This window comes from Phyllobates terribilis, unplaced genomic scaffold, assembly GCF_046119375.1.
Source record: "Phyllobates terribilis strain yellow unplaced genomic scaffold, ASM4611937v1 Scaffold_13__5_contigs__length_258822181, whole genome shotgun sequence".
NCBI classification, from domain to species: Eukaryota; Metazoa; Chordata; class Amphibia; order Anura; family Dendrobatidae; genus Phyllobates; species Phyllobates terribilis.
Genome location: NW_027362773.1, coordinates 105,559,696 through 105,578,188, shown reverse-complemented (window position 1 = coordinate 105,578,188; position 18,493 = coordinate 105,559,696). Strand labels below are relative to the sequence as shown.

Genomic DNA, 18,493 nt, shown 5'->3' with positions numbered 1-18,493 from the left:
AAAAAACAAACAACAATTGAGAGCTGCCCTCCCCACTTTACAGCAAGCATATAACTTTACACACTATCGCCATCTGCTGTCTGGTTAGTATAAAGTCCTCCTTTCACTTATAATAAGTCCTAATCTGTTGCATGTGCCAACATCCTTTCTCAACAGTAAGGACTTATTCAATCCCAACTTTTTTATTAGTCTCTGGTGTTTATCAGCATTCAATGCCTTCGTGAAGATGTCTGCTGTCATTTCTTCAGTAGGACAATACTCTAACTTCAAGACTCCTTGTTCCTGATGATCTCTCAAGAAATGATATTTCACATCAATATGCTTGGTTCTTGGATTGATTCTTTCCATCTGAGCAAGAACAAGACATCCTTGATTGTCCTCTTTCAGTTTTGTTGGTTTCTATTGTGGTTGTCCTAATTCTGTCAACAATTGTCTTAACCACAGTACTTCTTGACTCACATGTGCTGTGGCAATATATTCTACTTCTGTTGAAGACAGTGTCACAATTGACTGTTTCTTACTTGTCCAACTTATTGGTCCACCTGAGAGGAAAAAAATATGTCCACTGGTAGATCTTCTGTCAGTTGGATCTCCAGCACAATCTGCATCAACATATCCTGTTAAAATGCAATTATCACTTGTCAGCTTAACATTGCTAGTTCCTTTCAAATAACGCATTACTCTCTTCACGACATTCCAATCAGCTTTATTTGGTTTTGATACCTTTCTACTCAGGATTCCTACTGCTGATGCGATGTCTGGTCTTGTAACGGTCGCTAGATACAGTAGTTTTCCTATTGCTGTTCTGTATTCTTCATTATTCGGTAGCATATTTTTTTCACTGTTCATCTCTTTGAGATAATTAGTTTCCATTGGAGACTTTACTGTTTTTGCATCCTTTAATCCAAATTTTTCTGTTATGTCTTGAATCATGTGATTTTGATTCAGTAGGAAACTTCTGTCTTCTTCTCTTTCTACCTGTATTCCTAGGTACTGTTTCACATTTCCCAAGTCTTTGATTTCGAAATGTTGCTTCAGGATTTTTAGAATGTTTTCTTTATCCCTTTCTTGTTTAAACAAATCAAAATGTCGTCTACATATATGAGTACATAAATCCATCTATTAATCAGCCTTTTTGTGTACAAGTATGGATCAGCTTGGCTTCTTTGAAATTTTTCATATGTAAGTACTTCCGTGATTTTGTCATTCCACGCTTTAGCTGCTTGCTTTAAACCATATATGCTTTTCTGTAGTTTGCAAACTTTGTTTGGATTTCTTTCATCTTTGAATCCTGGAGGTTGTTCCATGTAAATGTCTTCTGTTAAATCTCCATTCAAAAAAAGCTGTCTTTACATCCAGATGTCTCAGTTCCATCTGTTTCATTGCTGCAACTGTAAGTAAAGTTCTTATTGTAGTGTGTTTGACAACTGGAGCAAATGTCTCATCATAGTCTTCTCCATATTTTTGAGAATACCCCTTTAGCTACGAGTCTTGCTCGGTATCTTTCAGCTGTGCCATCTGTTTGGTATTTTACTTTAAAAATCCATTTACATCCTATGGCTTTTCTTCCTTCTGGCAACTCTGTTAGTGTCCATGTATTTGAATCATGCATGAATTTAATTTCTGTTTCTGTTGCTTCTATCCATTTATTAGCTTCATCTTCAGGAAGTTTAGATATGTCTTCCCAAGAGGTAGGCTCATAGATTTTTCTTATGCTAGTCTTGTATGAGAGACGTTTTGGTAGTTTTCCTTTGTTCTCTCTCATTGAACGTCTTGGTTCTGTGTCTGTTTGTAGTTGTGATTCTTCACTTTCAGTATTTTGTTCTTCATTGACTTCTACTTCTTTCTCATCAGATATTTCTTCAGTTATGTCACTATTGTTTTTCTCATTTTTTGTTTCAACTGAAATCATAATGTCTTCATTTAAATCTTCAATGAATGTCACACTGTTACTCACCGTAACTCTGTCTGTTTTGGGATCTAGGATTCTATATCCTTTGCAATTTTCACTATATCCAACGAATATTCCTTCCATGGATCTGTTTTGAAGTCTGGAACGTTTTTCTGTTGGAATGAATATAAAAACTTTACATCCAAAAACTTTTAAATGATTGATTCTTGGTTTCATACCTTGCCACAGTTCATATGGAGTTTTCATCAGTTTTCTGGAAAAAAGTCGGTTCTGAAGATATGTAGCCGTCATTGCTGCCTCACCTAAATATTTCTCTGGTAGTTTGGAATCCGTCAGCATACATCTTATCATTTCTGTTAGAGTTCTGTTTTCCTTTCTGCTACTCCATTCTGGTCAGGTGTGTATGGAACAGTTTTCTGGTGTTCTATTCCATTTTGTCTTAAGTAGTCTTCTATTCTGTGACCTGTAAATTCACCTCCATTATCACTTCTGATGACAATTGGCTTCCTTTGAAATTTGTTACTTGATCTTGTTACATAGTCTACAAGTTTATCAAAAACTTCACTTTTGTTCTTAATTAAGTATGTGACTGTGTATCTTGAGTAGTCATCTATAAAAGTCAACATGTATCTATTGCCTCCTGATGTAGTCACTTTCATGGGTCCACATACGTCAGTATGCACCAAATCAAGTGGTCTTTCGCTTTTCATCTCACTTTCTTTTGGAATAGATATCCTTGTGGCTTTGGATTTTATACAACATTCCATCTTACGGTAATTGAGCAATCTGATATCTTTAAATCTTTTGTCAATTCTTTTCTCTGTAGTTCCCTTATACTGTCAGGGTGTCTATGTTCTATACGTCTATGCCACATGTGAATACAGTTTTTGTGATCATGTGTACATACCTTCAGCTGTTCCTTTGGTGTGTCAAAATGATATAATTGTTCATCTGCCTTGACTTTGGTTATCACCTTATTTCCTGCAATAATTGCACACTCATTGTCTTTGAATTTTACTGTAAGTCCTTTTGCTGTTAAACGTTTCACAGATAATAATTCGCCTTCCAATTTTGGAACATACAACACATCCTGCACAAGTATCTTTGAATCTTGTCCGAACTTGTTTGAACAATTTAGCATACCTTGTCCGATACCATCTGCGGTTATTTTGCTTCCATCTGCAAGATAAATGGCTTCTTTCTTATCTAAATCAAGATCAGTAAAGAAATTCTTGTCACTTGTCATATGACTCGTTGCTCCTGAATCAATAAACCAACCAAGTGATGATTTCTTGTCTGTTACTTTAAATGTGCCATTCCAATTATTCTCACATGAATCGGAAATTGTGTTTTTTACTTTCTGTGCATGCTTTTTATGTTGTAATTTTTGTTGTTCTGCTTTCCATATGGTACAGTCTTTCTTTAAATGACCTTTTTTCTTACATCTGAAGCATTCTCTTGTCTCTTTATTATAGGGTTTTTCAAATTCTGTAGCTTTAAGAGTGTTTTCACTGTCCTTTTCAGTAGAAGAATCATTTCTTTGTTCTTTTCTTCTCTGATATTCATCTATTAGTCTTGTTTTCACATAATGTAATGTCAGTTTCTGGTCTTGTCTCAAGGGCATTTATCAAGGCTGTATACGAATCTGGTAAACTGCACAATAATATAGCTGCTACATGACTTTCTTTAATTTCTTCACCAATAGATCTTAGCTGTGATATCACTTCCATCATTGAGAATATGTGCTTCTGCATGTCGTCATTTGCACTCAATCTCATACTGTAAAGCTTTCTTAATAAAAATAACTTGTGATTCAAGCTAGGTCTTTCATACAGTTTTCTTAATGCTTCCCACATTCCTTTCGCTGTTTCTTCATTTCTTATATGTATTAATTGAGCATCATCCACTAATAAGCTAATGGTGGCTCTCACTTGTCTATTCTTCTTATCCCATGTCTGATTATCTTGATCTGGTCTTTCTGTAACAATTACTTCCCATAAATCATCCTTAGATAACAACATCTCTACTTTGAATTTCCATAACTGATAATTTTCACTATTCAGTTTAGCTACTGTGAATTTCAGTTCTGTGTTACTCATCATCTTTATATACTCTTACTTGTTTAGAGAGTTGTACTGAAGATATTCTCCTGTTTTTTCTTCTTGATAGTTCCTGTATGTCCTGCCTGTGTTGAATTCTCTGTAATTATATCCAGCTCCTGGGATCATGAATTCCTTTGTCACTCTGTATCTGGATTTATTTCCTTCTGTTTACAGAGCTTATCTGTGTGCTCCGTTATCTGGGGTTATAAACCGGGATCCTGCTGCCTGGGCTTGTAGTGCGGGCCTGTAGAGTCTGGGCCCATAACCTGTCACAGAGTGCATCTTCTTACAGTCACCGCTGTACTTACGAGAGCTTCAATCAGCAAGATATGTTGAGTAAACAGTATTTACTTCATACTGGATAAACATGAGATACAATTCAGTGTCACACAGTCCGTGTGCTGCTGACATAACACATACAGGAAGTTAAAAAAACAAACAACAATTGAGAGCTTCCCTCCCCACATTACAGCAAGCATATAACTTTACACACTATCGCCATCTGCTGTCTGGTTAGTATAAAGTCCTCCTTTCACTTATAATAAGTCCTAATCTGTTGCATATGCCAACATCTGTGACAGGATTCCTTTCAGTCCTTATCTTCCTGGCCGACAATACTCCACACTGTCAGCTCAGGGAGTCTAACTGACCCCTGTTTAGCTTCCCTCCCGACCCAAATTCTGTTTCCTTGCCTTCTGTGAGATACAGATCATAAGCCACCTTTCTCTTGGGCTCTGGCCAGACAGTAAACAACTTCCCCACAATCCCCCTGGGGCTCCACCAAAACACTCCCCTTCTCCTGTGACTGTGTTAACCCCTCTAGTTGCTGGATGCTTCTGGAGCACAACACTTCTGTCTCATGTGCTTGTGTTACTGCTAATAGTTGCTGAATGCTTTTAAAGCAACAGCACTACTTCTGCATGTCACACTGGGCATTGTTACACTAGGAGTTTTAGTATTTTTGTGAATGGAGCTAAGAACTAACAGGCAAGCAGCTGCTAACTACCTGCCTGCTCTGCCCGGTGCCAATCTGTCAGCTCACATCATTCATGGATCACTCCTGGCAGCAATTTTTCTGTTTTTACTGCTTGTTGACACAGCAGCGTGTTCTCCTTCTCTCTGCTCTCTTGTAATGCCCCTTACATTTATAATAAGCTCTGGAGGCAGATTTTCAGGGAGATCTATATCCGGCCCATAGTTCTTAACAGCTCATTTACATATTAAGAAAAATGTGGATTTATCTGGAATAAGACATCAGATTGCAGATATGAAGGTATCATTTTACTCAGCTTCCTAAGATCTACATGCCCATGTAGATGACATAGGAGGGTTGATCCTACCGATAGATTCTCTTTAAGAACTGCACAGTCCATCATAAAATAAAAAAAGCTGTGACATTTCTGTTACATAATTGCTGCAGTCAATCAATGGCCGTTGATCAGCTGCAGTTGTCATGTGATATTAAAGAAGTTGTCCACTACTTTCATATTGATTCCTATCCACCCCCGCCGATCAGCTGTTACCGGCGCCGGTGGCGGCCGCAGGCCAGAAGTGCTTACCTGCTGTGCTTGGCCGTCCATCTGTAGTGGCTGCCGCGGTGTACTGCACATCCGCCTCCTATTGAATTGAATAGGAGTCGGATGTGCAGTAACAAGTGCTGGCCACTGCAACTTGACAGCCAAGCACCACAGGTGAACCCAGTACCTCCGGCCGGCGGCCGCCTGCGGCACCGATAACAGCTGATCGGCGGGAGTGCTGCGTGCGGGACCCCGGCCAATCATACATTGATGCCTTATCCTATGGATAGGTCATTGTGTAGGGTAAGGAGGAAGTGAGTTGCCTATAATCCTCTATTATCAATAGTTGACTCTGTCCCAGGAAAAATTTCTATGAGAAAACGTGTTTTTCATTGAAGTTTCCCTTTAAGATGTTTTCAAGATAGACAATACAGTTGCTAAATATCCTGAAAATACAAATATATACTGTAACCATTCCACCCCTCAGTGCTAAGCTATTTGTGCAGTGATTGACAGCTCAGCTGTCCAGTCTTGTGCAGGGGCGTGCTGAGCTGTCTGTGCAGTGATTGACAGCACAGTTGTCCAGTCTGGTGCAGGGGCATGCTGAGCTGCTTGTGCAATGATTGACATCTCAGTTGTCCAGTCTGGTGCAGGGATGTGCTGAGCTGTTTGTGCAATGATTGACAGCTCAGTTGTCCAGTCTGGTGCAGGGGCATGCTGAGCTGTTTGTGCAATGATTAACAGCTCAGTTGTCCAGTCTGGTGCAGGGGCATGCTGAGCTGTCTGTGCAGTGATTGACAGCTCAGTTGTCCAGTCTGGTGCAGGGGCATGCTGAGCTGTTTGTGCAATGATTAACAGCTCAGTTGTCCAGTCTGGTGCAGGGGCATGCTGAGCTGTTTGTGCAGTGATTGACAGCTCAGTTGTCCAGTCTGGTGCAGGGGCATGCTGAGCTGTTTGTGCAATGATTGACAGCTCAGTTGTCCAGTCTGGTGCAGGGGCATGCTGAGCTGTATGTGCAGTGATTGACAGCTCAGTTGCCCAGTCTGGTGCAGGGATGTGCTGAGCTGCTTGTGCAATGATTGACATCTCAGTTGTCCAGTCTGGTGCAGGGATGTGCTGAGCTGTTTGTGCAATGATTGACAGCTCAGTTGTCCAGTCTGGTGCAGGGGCATGCTGAGCTGTTTGTGCAATGATTAACAGCTCAGTTGTCCAGTCTGGTGCAGGGGCATGCTGAGCTGTCTGTGCAGTGATTGACAGCTCAGTTGTCCAGTCTGGTGCAGGGGCATGCTGAGCTGTTTGTGCAATGATTAACAGCTCAGTTGTCCAGTCTGGTGCAGGGGCATGCTGAGCTGTTTGTGCAGTGATTGACAGCTCAGTTGTCCAGTCTGGTGCAGGGGCATGCTGAGCTGTTTGTGCAATGATTGACAGCTCAGTTGTCCAGTCTGGTGCAGGGGCATGCTGAGCTGTATGTGCAGTGATTGACAGCTCAGTTGTCCAGTCTGGTGCAGGGATGTGCTGAGCTGTTTGTGCAATGATTGACAGCTCAGTTGTCCAGTCTGGTGCAGGGATGTGCTGAGCTGTTTGTGCAGTGATTGACAGCTCAGTTGTCCAGTCTGGTGCAGGGGCGTGATGAGCTGTCTGTGCAGTGATTGACAGCTCAGTTGTCCAGTCTGGTGCAGGGGCATGCTGAGCTGTTTGTGCAGTGATTGACAGCTCAGTTGTCCAGTCTGGTGCAGGGGCATGCTGAGCTGTTTGTGCAATGATTAACAGCTCAGTTGTCCAGTCTGGTGCAGGGGCATGCTGAGCTGTCTGTGCAGTGATTGACAGCTCAGTTGCCCAGTCTGGTGCAGGGGCATGCTGAGCTGTTTGTGCAATGATTAACAGCTCAGTTGTCCAGTCTGGTGCAGGGGCATGCTGAGCTGTTTGTGCAGTGATTGACAGCTCAGTTGTCCAGTCTGGTGCAGGGGCATGCTGAGCTGTTTGTGCAATGATTGACAGCTCAGTTGTCCAGTCTGGTGCAGGGGCATGCTGAGCTGTATGTGCAGTGATTGACAGCTCAGTTGTCCAGTCTGGTGCAGGGATGTGCTGAGCTGCTTGCGCAATGATTGACATCTCAGTTGTCCAGTCTGGTGCAGGGGCATGCTGAGCTGTTTGTGCAATGATTAACAGCTCAGTTGTCCAGTCTGGTGCAGGGGCATGCTGAGCTGTTTGTGCAGTGATTGACAGCTCAGTTGTCCAGTCTGGTGCAGGGGCATGCTGAGCTGTTTGTGCAATGATTGACAGCTCAGTTGTCCAGTCTGGTGCAGGGGCATGCTGAGCTGTATGTGCAGTGATTGACAGCTCAGTTGTCCAGTCTGGTGCAGGGATGTGCTGAGCTGTTTGTGCAATGATTGACAGCTCAGTTGTCCAGTCTGGTGCAGGGATGTGCTGAGCTGTTTGTGCAGTGATTGACAGCTCAGTTGTCCAGTCTGGTGCAGGGGCGTGATGAGCTGTCTGTGCAGTGATTTACAGCTCAGTTGTCCAGTCTGGTGCAGGGGCATGCTGAGCTGTTTGTGCAGTGATTGACAGCTCAGTTGTCCAGTCTGGTGCAGGGGCATGCTGAGCTGTATGTGCAGTGATTGACAGCTCAGTTGTCCAGTCTGGTGCAGGGATGTGCTGAGCTGTTTGTGCAATGATTGACAGCTCAGTTGTCCAGTCTGGTGCAGGGATGTGCTGAGCTGTATGTGCAGTGATTGACAGCTCAGTTGTCCAGTCTGGTGCAGGGGCTTGCTGAGCTTTCTGTGCAGTGATTGACAGAAGAAAAGACCAAAAGGCCACTCACCTAGTGGAGTTGTGCACCCCTGCACAACCCCGGTGATTGCTTTGAGGCTAGGAGATTGAGGCTCTCACCTCACGCTGCAGACTGGTGCTCCCACCGCGTGTTGTAGACCGCCATCTGCCACCGCTACTTCCGCATTCCTGGTCGCGGACCACGTGACTAGTCGCGGACAACGTGACTGGAAGCTGGAGGCGTGTCATCGCAGGTCCTTTTAGGTTAGGGAAGGTAGCTCCAGCGCTGCAGGTCCTCAAAGACATTAGATAGGGAGTTGTGTGGACAATTATAAAGTGGTAAACAGCTGCTCCTGCCACCACCCCTCAGGGAGGGAATAGGGATAAATGGAAAAAGAAAGAAAAAGCGGTCTATGGAGCGCTGAATTGATCACTGAGAGACAATATTTAGGGCTAAAAAATATTTAATGACCCCTCTCCACAACACGTTTCGATAGCCAAACTATCTTCATCAGGTGGTACAAGGATATGAACAAAAGAAAAACATTTATAGGGAAGGTTTCACAATGATTGGTTATCAAACTAATTAGTTAATCATGGGTTCTGAAACCCCTTCATGTGCCAGTGCGCAGGTACTTCTCATGTCAGAGCATGAAGAACAAGCACATAAATTCACAGAATTAGGGAAAAAAAAGATAAGCAGTGGAATACAGCAATACATATTACTGAAGAATATTAAAAATATGAAAAATGACAAAATGCAATATTAAAAATACAATAATAAAATATGACGTATTCAGAGTATAACAATGATGATGAGGAGGAAGAAAAAAGGGTGGAATCACCCATGAGCCTGGGAAAGAAAGGAGGGTCCCTAAGAACTGACCACATTTTCAAGGGCCAAATTCGAACCTTCAGGGGCTAATGTGCTTAATTTGAAAATCCAAAAACTCTCCTTATTAATTAGACTAGCCAACCGATCTGGGACAGTATCAGGTACATGATCAATAATAGTGAGCCTCATAAATTTTGGATCCTTTTGATGGACAATACTAAAATGTTTAGATACACTATGTAGTTGATAACCTATTCGTATGCTATGTCTATGTTTATTTAGGCGTGCATGCATAGTTTGCATCGTCCGGCCCATATATTGGAGGTTACATGTACATTCTAATAGGTAAATTACATGTGTTGATTGACAATTCACGTCATGTTTAATAGAAAAAAAATTTCCTGTAGTTTGTGATGAAAACATCTTTTGGGTGCCATTTTGAATAGTTTTGCAGCACAAACACTTTGGAATCTTACAAGAATGGCAACCCAAACGGGAGCTGTCATATGATAACTGCATTTTTTACATCAAAGATGTATTACTTGGTGCAATTAAACTTCGTAGGCTTTTATTCCTTCTATAGATAATTCTTGGTTTGCTGGGTATACACGGCCCTAAAATTGGATCCCCCTTCAAAATGAACCAAAATTTATTCAGAATATTTTGAACAGTAGCTCTGGATTGACAAACGTGGTGACCATACTCCTCCTAGCCAATTCAGAGACCGCTTTGTTTTTACCCGTAAATTATTCTATCCTGTCAATACAGATGTCTTGAGTCAGGACTCTGGTCTTGGAGAAAGCATCATTTAGAAGTCTTTTAGGGTAGCCTTTCTGTATAAACCATTTCCTCAATATTTTTGATTCTACCAGAAATTCAGAATCTCTAGTACAATTTTTTCGGACACTCCAATATTGTCCATAAGGGACATTGGTGATCCATTTTGGGAGATGTCCAATATCAAACCTCAGATAACTGTTTGCATCCACCAGTTTGAAAAAAGTTGATGTGAACAATCTTCCCATGGTGTCAAACTGTACCATTAGGTCCAAAAATTGGAAGGCAGTTTCAGAAATGGTTGCTGTAAAAGATAAACCCCACAAGTTGGAATTAAGCTCGTCAACAAATTTAACTGCACTCTCGCTTGTACCCCTCCACAGGAAGAATAAATCATCTATATAACGACAATAAAAGACCACATGATTCTCCGCCATAGGGGACTGTGCAATGAAGACAGACTCAAATACCCCCATAAACAAATTAGCGTAACTAGGGGCGAATCTCGTCCCCATCGCACAGCCCCTCAACTGGCGGTAGACCAACCCCTCAAATGTGAACACGTTATTATTCAATATAAACATAATAGAAGGAAATTATTTTGTTCTATTGGGATATTATTATCAGTCATCAAATAATCATCAACTGCTTTTAACCCCAAATCATAGGATATGTTACTGTACAGGGCACTAACATTGAGGGTCAGGATAAGACAATTGTTCATGGGGGGGAAACTTCTTAAAAGTTTGATCAATTGGGAGGAATCTCTTAACTACGAATCAAGTTTGAGAACATATTTTTGAAGGAAAAGGTCAACATAATGAGAAAGATTACTGGTGATAGAACCAATTCCCGAGATTATTGGACGGCCGGGGGGGGTTAGTAGGGCTTTTATGTATCTTGGGGAGGAAATAAAAGAAGGGAACCCTGAATTGTGTTATATATAGGAACTTCTTCTCTTTTTTGTTTAGGAGACCATTAGCATATGCAGTTTTCACAAGTTCTTTGTATCTCAAGAAAATGGAAACAGAGGGATCATGAGGCAACATTTCACAATAATCATGGTCATTCAAGATCCTTCTTCCCGCCCCAAGATACCAACCTCTATTCATCAGTACCACACCACCCCCTTTGTCCGCACTCTTGAAAATAATATTCTGATTGTCTGTAAGTGAAGTGACAAACTCGTCTCTCGCTGGGGCTCAAATTGTCCTTAATTTTCAAATGCTCAAAAGACCGAATATCTTTTAGGATAAGTTGTTGAAATGTTTCAATATGAGAACCTTTATGATGTAACGGGTAAAATTTACTCGGATGTCCAAATACATCTACATGTACGGGTTCGATATCTGAATTACCTATAGGAGGAGGGTTTTGTGGGGATGGAGTGGTGAACTTTTTTCTCCTCTCTTCCAATAGAAAATGTCGTTGTATAGTTAGTTTTCTAAAAAAAATCATTAAGATCAAGATAAAGGGGGAAAACATTGGTTGGAGAGTTAGGACAAAAGGATAAACCCCGTTCAAGTAATAGGGCTTCATCCTTGGTTAAAATGTGATCTGACAAATTGAAGATTCCTAAGTTACTACTTTTGTCATTATGATTTAGTTGGCCTTTGTCCTTTTCTGAGATACATCTATTGGAAATTAACTTTATTTATCGATTCCTGTACTATTGTTGACAAAACATTTTTAATGGAAGGTGGGGGAGCCGAGAAATGGGTGGCATTAATAGTGACAAAATCATTGGCAGAGAGATTAAGGCCCTTATTAAAAACGATACATTCAATAGAAGAATCTTCATTTGATGGATTATGATTATGAAATAGGAATTGTTCACTGTCAAAACTTGACAAAGCAAGTTTATTTGTGTTGGCTACAATAGATACTGTTGAAGGTTCAATAATTTCAGTCTGTAAAGATGTATTATTATGCACCGTTAATAAGGACAGATTTATAGAGTCGATATAGTCCTCTTTTTGTGTGGATGTGACCATGGGTAAGCAACTCACTCCAATATCTAATGGAAATTGGACTAAATCTTTATCAATTGATTAACAATATCTGAAGGTGTAGAGTTTTGATCTAAACTGGATTTGTGCAGTGATTGACAGCTCAGTTGTACAGTCTGGTGCAGGGGCGTGCTGAGCTGTCTATGCAGTGATTGACAGTTCAGTTGTCCAGTCTGGTGCAGGGGCGTGCTGAGCTGTCTATGCAGTGATTGACAGTTCAGTTGTCCAGTCTGGTGCAGGGGCGTGCTGAGCTGTCTCTACAGTGATTGACATCTCAGTTGTCCAGTCTGGTACAGGGGCGTGCTGAGCTGTTTGTGCAATGATTGACATCTCAGTTGTCCAGTCTGGTGCAGGGGCATGCTGAGCTGTCTCTACAGTGATTGACAGCTCAGTTGTCCAGTCTGGTGCAGGGGCTGGCTGAGCTGTTTGTGCAATGATTGACATCTCAGTTATCCGGTCTGGTGCAGGGGTGTGCTGAGCTGTTTGTGCAATGATTGACAGATCAATTGTCCAGTCTGGTGCAGGGGCATGCTGAGCTGTTTGTGCAATGATTGACAGCTCAGTTGTCCAGTCTGGTGCTGGGGCGTGCTGAGCTCTTGTTAGATGCTCCCAGTTACCTTGATTGCTCAGCTGTTTTACTGAGCTGGTAGTCCCAGATAGCTGTCAGCCATAGCTTCAGCTAAGTGTGGTTGGTTTACTCTGTGCCTTGTATTTTGCTTGTTGATGTATCGCTGCCTGACCTTGGACCTCGTTCTGACCCTCCGTCTGTTTAACCCCTTTGCTCTGATCCTCTGTCTTCCTGGTATTTTGACCTCGGACCGTGACCTGACTACGACTTTGTCTCTTCCCTCTATTTATGACATACCCTCCTGGCTATTGACCCCGGACTCCTCAACTATCCCAACTCACGGCTTGTCCGTGAGAAGTGACTCAGCGTCACATATACTTTACATAATACCTTTTGCAATAAACTTTATCATGTTGCCCTGTTTTCTGGTACTTTATGCGCTAAGAATGCTCTTTAAAGTCTCATATTTTAGAAAGTAAAAATGTTGAACACAAGTGAAATGATCACCACAGAGCAGCTTCCCTTAATTTTGGTTGTACATATATTGTGCCAAAGTAACAAAAATCTTTTTTTTTATGTAGCATTTTGTCCATTTTCTAAATAGGATTTACTGGTCAGTTTCTCTGTCAATACAAATAATTTATTAGGTGCTTTGTTGATCCAGGTCTCTGCCTTTATGTAAATTGGTAATTAAAATAGTGAATAAAAGTGAATCCTTATTGTTTTCTCACCAATAATACCCTGGGGCTTTCAGACATGTTTTTCCAGACCTTGATAGAAACAAACAAACAATCATCTCCAGAGTGTAGAAAGTATATAAAATCACAATGTAGTAAAAGCTAATAATAAGCAAAATACAGAGCATGAAGCACAGTATAGCAGCATCTTGATTTTACCATTTGGAAACTGAAGAAGAGAGAAAAATGATATTTATATAATAAACTCCCAATAATACACATATTGGTAAGTGACAAATGATAATATTTTCTTTAAACAGGGCAAGCTTTTCAGATATTGAGTATTAATACTTCCTATCAGTAATTGTCTTCATGATGAACTTTACTTTATAAACTATTAAGATTACGATTTCTTTATAAACAGCAGCCCAGGACTTACAATATAAGGATGAAGTCATACACTTTAGTGGCATAAGTAACCAAGGAGCCCCATTCCAAAACTTGGAATTGTGTAATATTCAACCTGGACCACATTCAGCAGAATTTTCTGAACAAGAAACTCAGATGACTTTTTTTAATCTTCCTAATTCAAAGGATGGAAATAATGTGCACAGTAAAGTTACTGCTAAGGATTATGGTGCACTGTGAAGTCACACTACAGAGATAATGTACACAGTGATGTCACACTACAGGGAGAGTGTACACAGTGATGTCACACTACAGGGAGAGTGTACACAGTGATGTCACAGTACAGAGATAATGTGCACAGTAATTTCACATTACAAGAATAATGCACACAGTGATATCACAGTACAGGGATAATAAACAGTGATGTCACAGTACAGGGATCATACACACAGTGATGTCACAGTACAGGGAGAATGCACACAGTGATGTCACAGTAAAAGGATAATAAGCAGAGTGATGTCACAGTAAAAGGATAATAAGCAGAGTGATGTCACAGTACAGGGATAATGTACACAGTGATGTCACAGTACAGGGAGAATGTACACAGTGATGTCACAGTACAGGGATAATACACACAGTGATGTCACAGTACAGGGAGAATGTACACAGTGATGTCACAGTACAGGGAGAATGCACACAGTGATGTCACAGTAAAAGAATAATAAGCAGAATGATGTCACAGTACAGGGATAATGTACACAGTGATGTCACAGTACAGGGAGAATGCACACAGTGATATCACAGTACAGAGATAATACACACAGTGATGTCACAGTACAGGGAGAATGCACACAGTGATGTCACAGTACAGAGATAATAAACACAGTGATGTCACAGTACAGAGATAATAAACACAGTGATGTCACAGTACGGAGATAATACACACAGTGATGTCACAGTAAAAGGATAATAAGCAGAGTGATGTCACAGTGCAGCGATAATGCACACAGTGATGTCACAGTACAGGGAGAATGTACACAGTGATGTCACAGCACATGGATAATACACACAGTGATGTCACAGTAAAAGGATAATAAGCAGAGTGATGTCACAGTACAGGGATAATACACACAGTGATGTCACAGCACATGGATAATGTACACAGTGATGTCACAGTAAAAGGATAATAAGCAGAGTGATGTCACAGTACAGGGATAATGTACACAGTGATGTCACAGTACAGTGAGAATACACAGTGATGTCAAATTACAGGGGTATTAAATACAATAAGAAAAAATAGAAAAAAGAAGGAAATGAAACTGGGAAAAGAAGAACAAAAATGCAAAGAAAAAAATAAAGACAGAAAAAAGGTAGATAACATATTGGGTATGCCAAGTTTATGCTGCAAACTTTTGGAAATCTGCATACATTTTCTTTCCATTAATCACTAATTAGTAAAGTGTTCACAGCTGGTTGGAATGCAAATTTCTATTCCTATTTAAAAAAAAAAAGCATGCCATCGAATGACATATGGTTGCCTCTGTCTCCTCATTGACTTCCAGTATTCTGCGTAGATTTTTTAGCTTTACCAATATTATCCTTTGCCTATGATAAAAAAGTGATGTATTAAAACTAGGTTCCCTCAAGGTAAAAAAAATAGTTGTAAAAAATTGTAATGGGATTTCATGTTTTGCTGAAGGGGGGAAAAAATCGGAGAAATTGACACTTGCCTTCGTGTTCCAGTCTTCGGCATTTTTTTCCTAATGCAAAAACTTTGTTTTCCGTAGGAGCGGTTCTAAGAACATTTCTTTCATTTAGTTATTTCATTTTCTGTCATTTTTCATTCTGTGGTCATGGAAGGTTCGGAACACCACCTTGATGCCAAGTCTGAACTTGGACCTAAACATCCACACAGACAGTGATTAATTTTTCTTTTAGTTTATTTGAATATGTAAAATATATAAAATGTCATTAATCTACTGTGAAATTTGTATCAGTCAGTTTTTGACAAAACTACGAGAGCTCCTCCAATGGCGATAGTTATATATCAGAAGTCTGGGCAAACTGGTTAATGACTTGATAACTGGAACCCTTCTTTTTATCAGAAAAAGTTAAAACATCTGATCCTCAAACATTTTCTGGAATAATCTTGGTAAGCAATTTTTGACTTTTCCAAGCACACTGCCTAAGTCCCTATTCAGACATTCATTTTTGTTTTTTTTTACATGCAAAAAAAACAAACTGTTTTTCATTAGTGTGCTAGATCCAAGTTTTAACCATTTTTGGGACGTGTGAACGTGGCCTAATACTGTAAGATTGTAGGTAATTTGAGCACCAAGCCTTCTTGTGCTGGGAATAGAAGTAAGGGTCCACCAATGTCAGTGGCATAACTAGAGTCCCATTGACCCGGTGCTAAATTTGGACCTGGGCCCCCATGTTGGTCAGATGTTTGGGCCCTTGTAGCGTTCTATATCCTATAAAGACATATGTGTTCACCATCCATGTAATAATATCTCCCATCCTGACCTTTTATGTAATAATGTCCCCCATCCTACCCTTCATCCTAGGCCCCTTCTTGGTATAATATTCCCCATCCTATGCCCCTTCCTGTTATAATGTCCCCAGTCCTGGGTTTCTTATTGGTATAATGTCCACCTTCCTGGTAGAATGTCCTCCATCATGGGTCCCTTCCTGGTATAATGTTTCCCTTCTTGATAGAATGTCCCCCATCTTATAATTATGTCTTCCATCCTGGGCCCCTTCCTGGTATAATGTCACTCATTCTGGGCCCCTTCCTGGTATACTGTCAACCATTCTGGGGCCCTTCTTGGTGTAATGACACCCATTCTGCTATAATCACTTCCATCTTGGGCCCCTTCCTGATATACTGTCCCCCATTCTGGGGCCCCTTCTTGGTGTAATGACACCCATTCTGGTATAATCACTCCCATCCTGGGCCCCTTCCTGGTATACTGTCCCTCATTCTGGGCACCTTCTTGGTATAATAACACCCATTCTGGTATACTGTCCACCATCCTGGACCCCTTCCTAGCATAATGATACCCATCCTGATATAATGACCCCCATCCTGGCCCCCTTCCTGGTGTAATGTTCCTGATCCTGGTCCCCTTCTTGGTATAATGTCCATCCTGCCACTCTTTTCCAATACATTAAAAAAAAAATTTGCCAGCCATGGACAGCGCATGACGTCACTGCCATGCGCCGCTCGTCATGAGCACGCTGATGTCAGGTTTTGACCTCTGATGGCCATTGGCAGGTCTCTGCACTGCACTACACTTCAGCTGAATGTGGGTCCTGGGACGCAAATCCAGCTAAAATATGGGCTGGTATGGGCGGATTCCCCTCCTGCATGGGCCCGGTTGTGGTTGCACCCTTTGCAACCGCGATCACTACACATCTGACAAGAGTCCAATAATTCTGAGGTCCCAAAAAGTTAGTGAAGTTGAGAATTCTTGTGTTTTGATAGATGGTTTGCATTATTTATTTACTTTGTGGGAAAATTGCTTTTCTCTACTTAATGTTCATCCTATAATCTCATTATTTTATCCTTCATCAGGTTAAAAAATCTTGAAGTCCACCGGACATGTGTGAGGACAATCACACCACGGTCACTTATGTGTTACTTCTGGGGTTTCAAAACCTTCAAAGTTTCAAGATCCCCCTGTTTGTGATCCTACTATTAGTTTATATTATTATATTAGTAGGAAACCTTCTGGTCGTCCTTACAGTGCTGATTGCTAAAAATCTCAGACATCCCATGTACATTTTTCTTCAAAATCTTGCCTTCTGTGACTTTCTGTTTTCTTCTGTCGTCGTTCCACAATTGTTGTATGTTACATGGTGGGAGACGGGACAGTTAGTCATAGTGGGTTGTATTTTTCAGTTTTATATGTACAGTTTTTTGGGGATAGTTCAGTCTTTCCTCTTAACCGTCATGGCCTATGACCGATATCTGGCCATTTGTGACCCTTTACGATATTCTTCTCTTCTGAGCATTAAACATTGCCACCAGCTGGTCTATCTATCATGGTCGCTTGCTTTTGTACTTGATTCTGTCGAAGTCATTTTAATTTTTCACTTGAAGTTTTGTGACTCCAACATCATCGATCATTTCTTTTGTGACTTATCGCCTATACTTGAACTGGCATCGTCTGATACATTCATCATAATATGGCAAGATTTATTTTTGTCGGTCATTGCAATATTGCTGCCATTTTTGTTTGTACTAATATCCTATATATGCATCATGATTACCATCCTCAACATACCGTCTATCACGGGAAGGAAAAAAGCCTTTTCCACCTGCAGCACTCATCTGCTCCTTGTGGTCATTTACTACGGGGCTCTGATCGCTTTGTATTTAGCCCCTTCTGGAGATAATTCTCACAATGAAAACAAGTTTAAATCTCTGATAAATACGGTGTTGACTCCATTCAGCAATCCTCTAATATACAGCGTAAGGAACAAGGAGTTAGTGAGGGGCTTCAAGACATTCGTTCACAGACAGATATGGACAAAATAAAATATTTGACCATTTTTTTTCTAGACTGTTTTTGGTCCAAACATACCCACTGCCTAAGTCAATGAGAATGCACCTCCCTGTAGACAGCTGAAGCACGACAATAAATAATGCCATTCAGACATAACATTAAAGCACAAGATACTGCATAGATTTTCCAAAACTGCTCACCATATTACCTGCCATGCTGATACATCTATTTCCTCCTCACAGAGAAAGAAGACTAGAACTTATTGGATGTACCAATCCTAAAAGTCAATATTGACCCTTTAACAAACCTTGCCACATGGCTTAAGGTAAGAAGCCAAGCCAGACACTACATTTGCAAACAAGTGTTGCAGGGTGTTTGCCCCTCATCAGAGCAAAGCAGGAGATTTGA

The 18,493-nt window shown here is 40.9% G+C and overlaps 1 protein-coding gene across 1 annotated transcript; it reads left to right on the top strand.

Annotated features, from left to right (window-relative positions):
* The first annotated feature begins 17,178 nt into the window (after positions 1-17,178).
* LOC141173606 (olfactory receptor 1500-like) lies at positions 17,179-18,117 on the top strand. The gene has a single exon (XM_073657907.1). The coding sequence runs from the start codon at positions 17,179-17,181 to the stop codon at positions 18,115-18,117; it is 939 nt and encodes a 312-aa protein (XP_073514008.1).
* The last annotated feature ends 376 nt before the right edge of the window (positions 18,118-18,493 follow it).

Bases quoted from the DNA above. Each gene is read 5' to 3' on its own strand.
- LOC141173606 (XM_073657907.1), top strand. From the start codon at position 17,179: ATGTGTGAGGACAATCACACCACGGTCACTTATGTGTTACTTCTGGGG.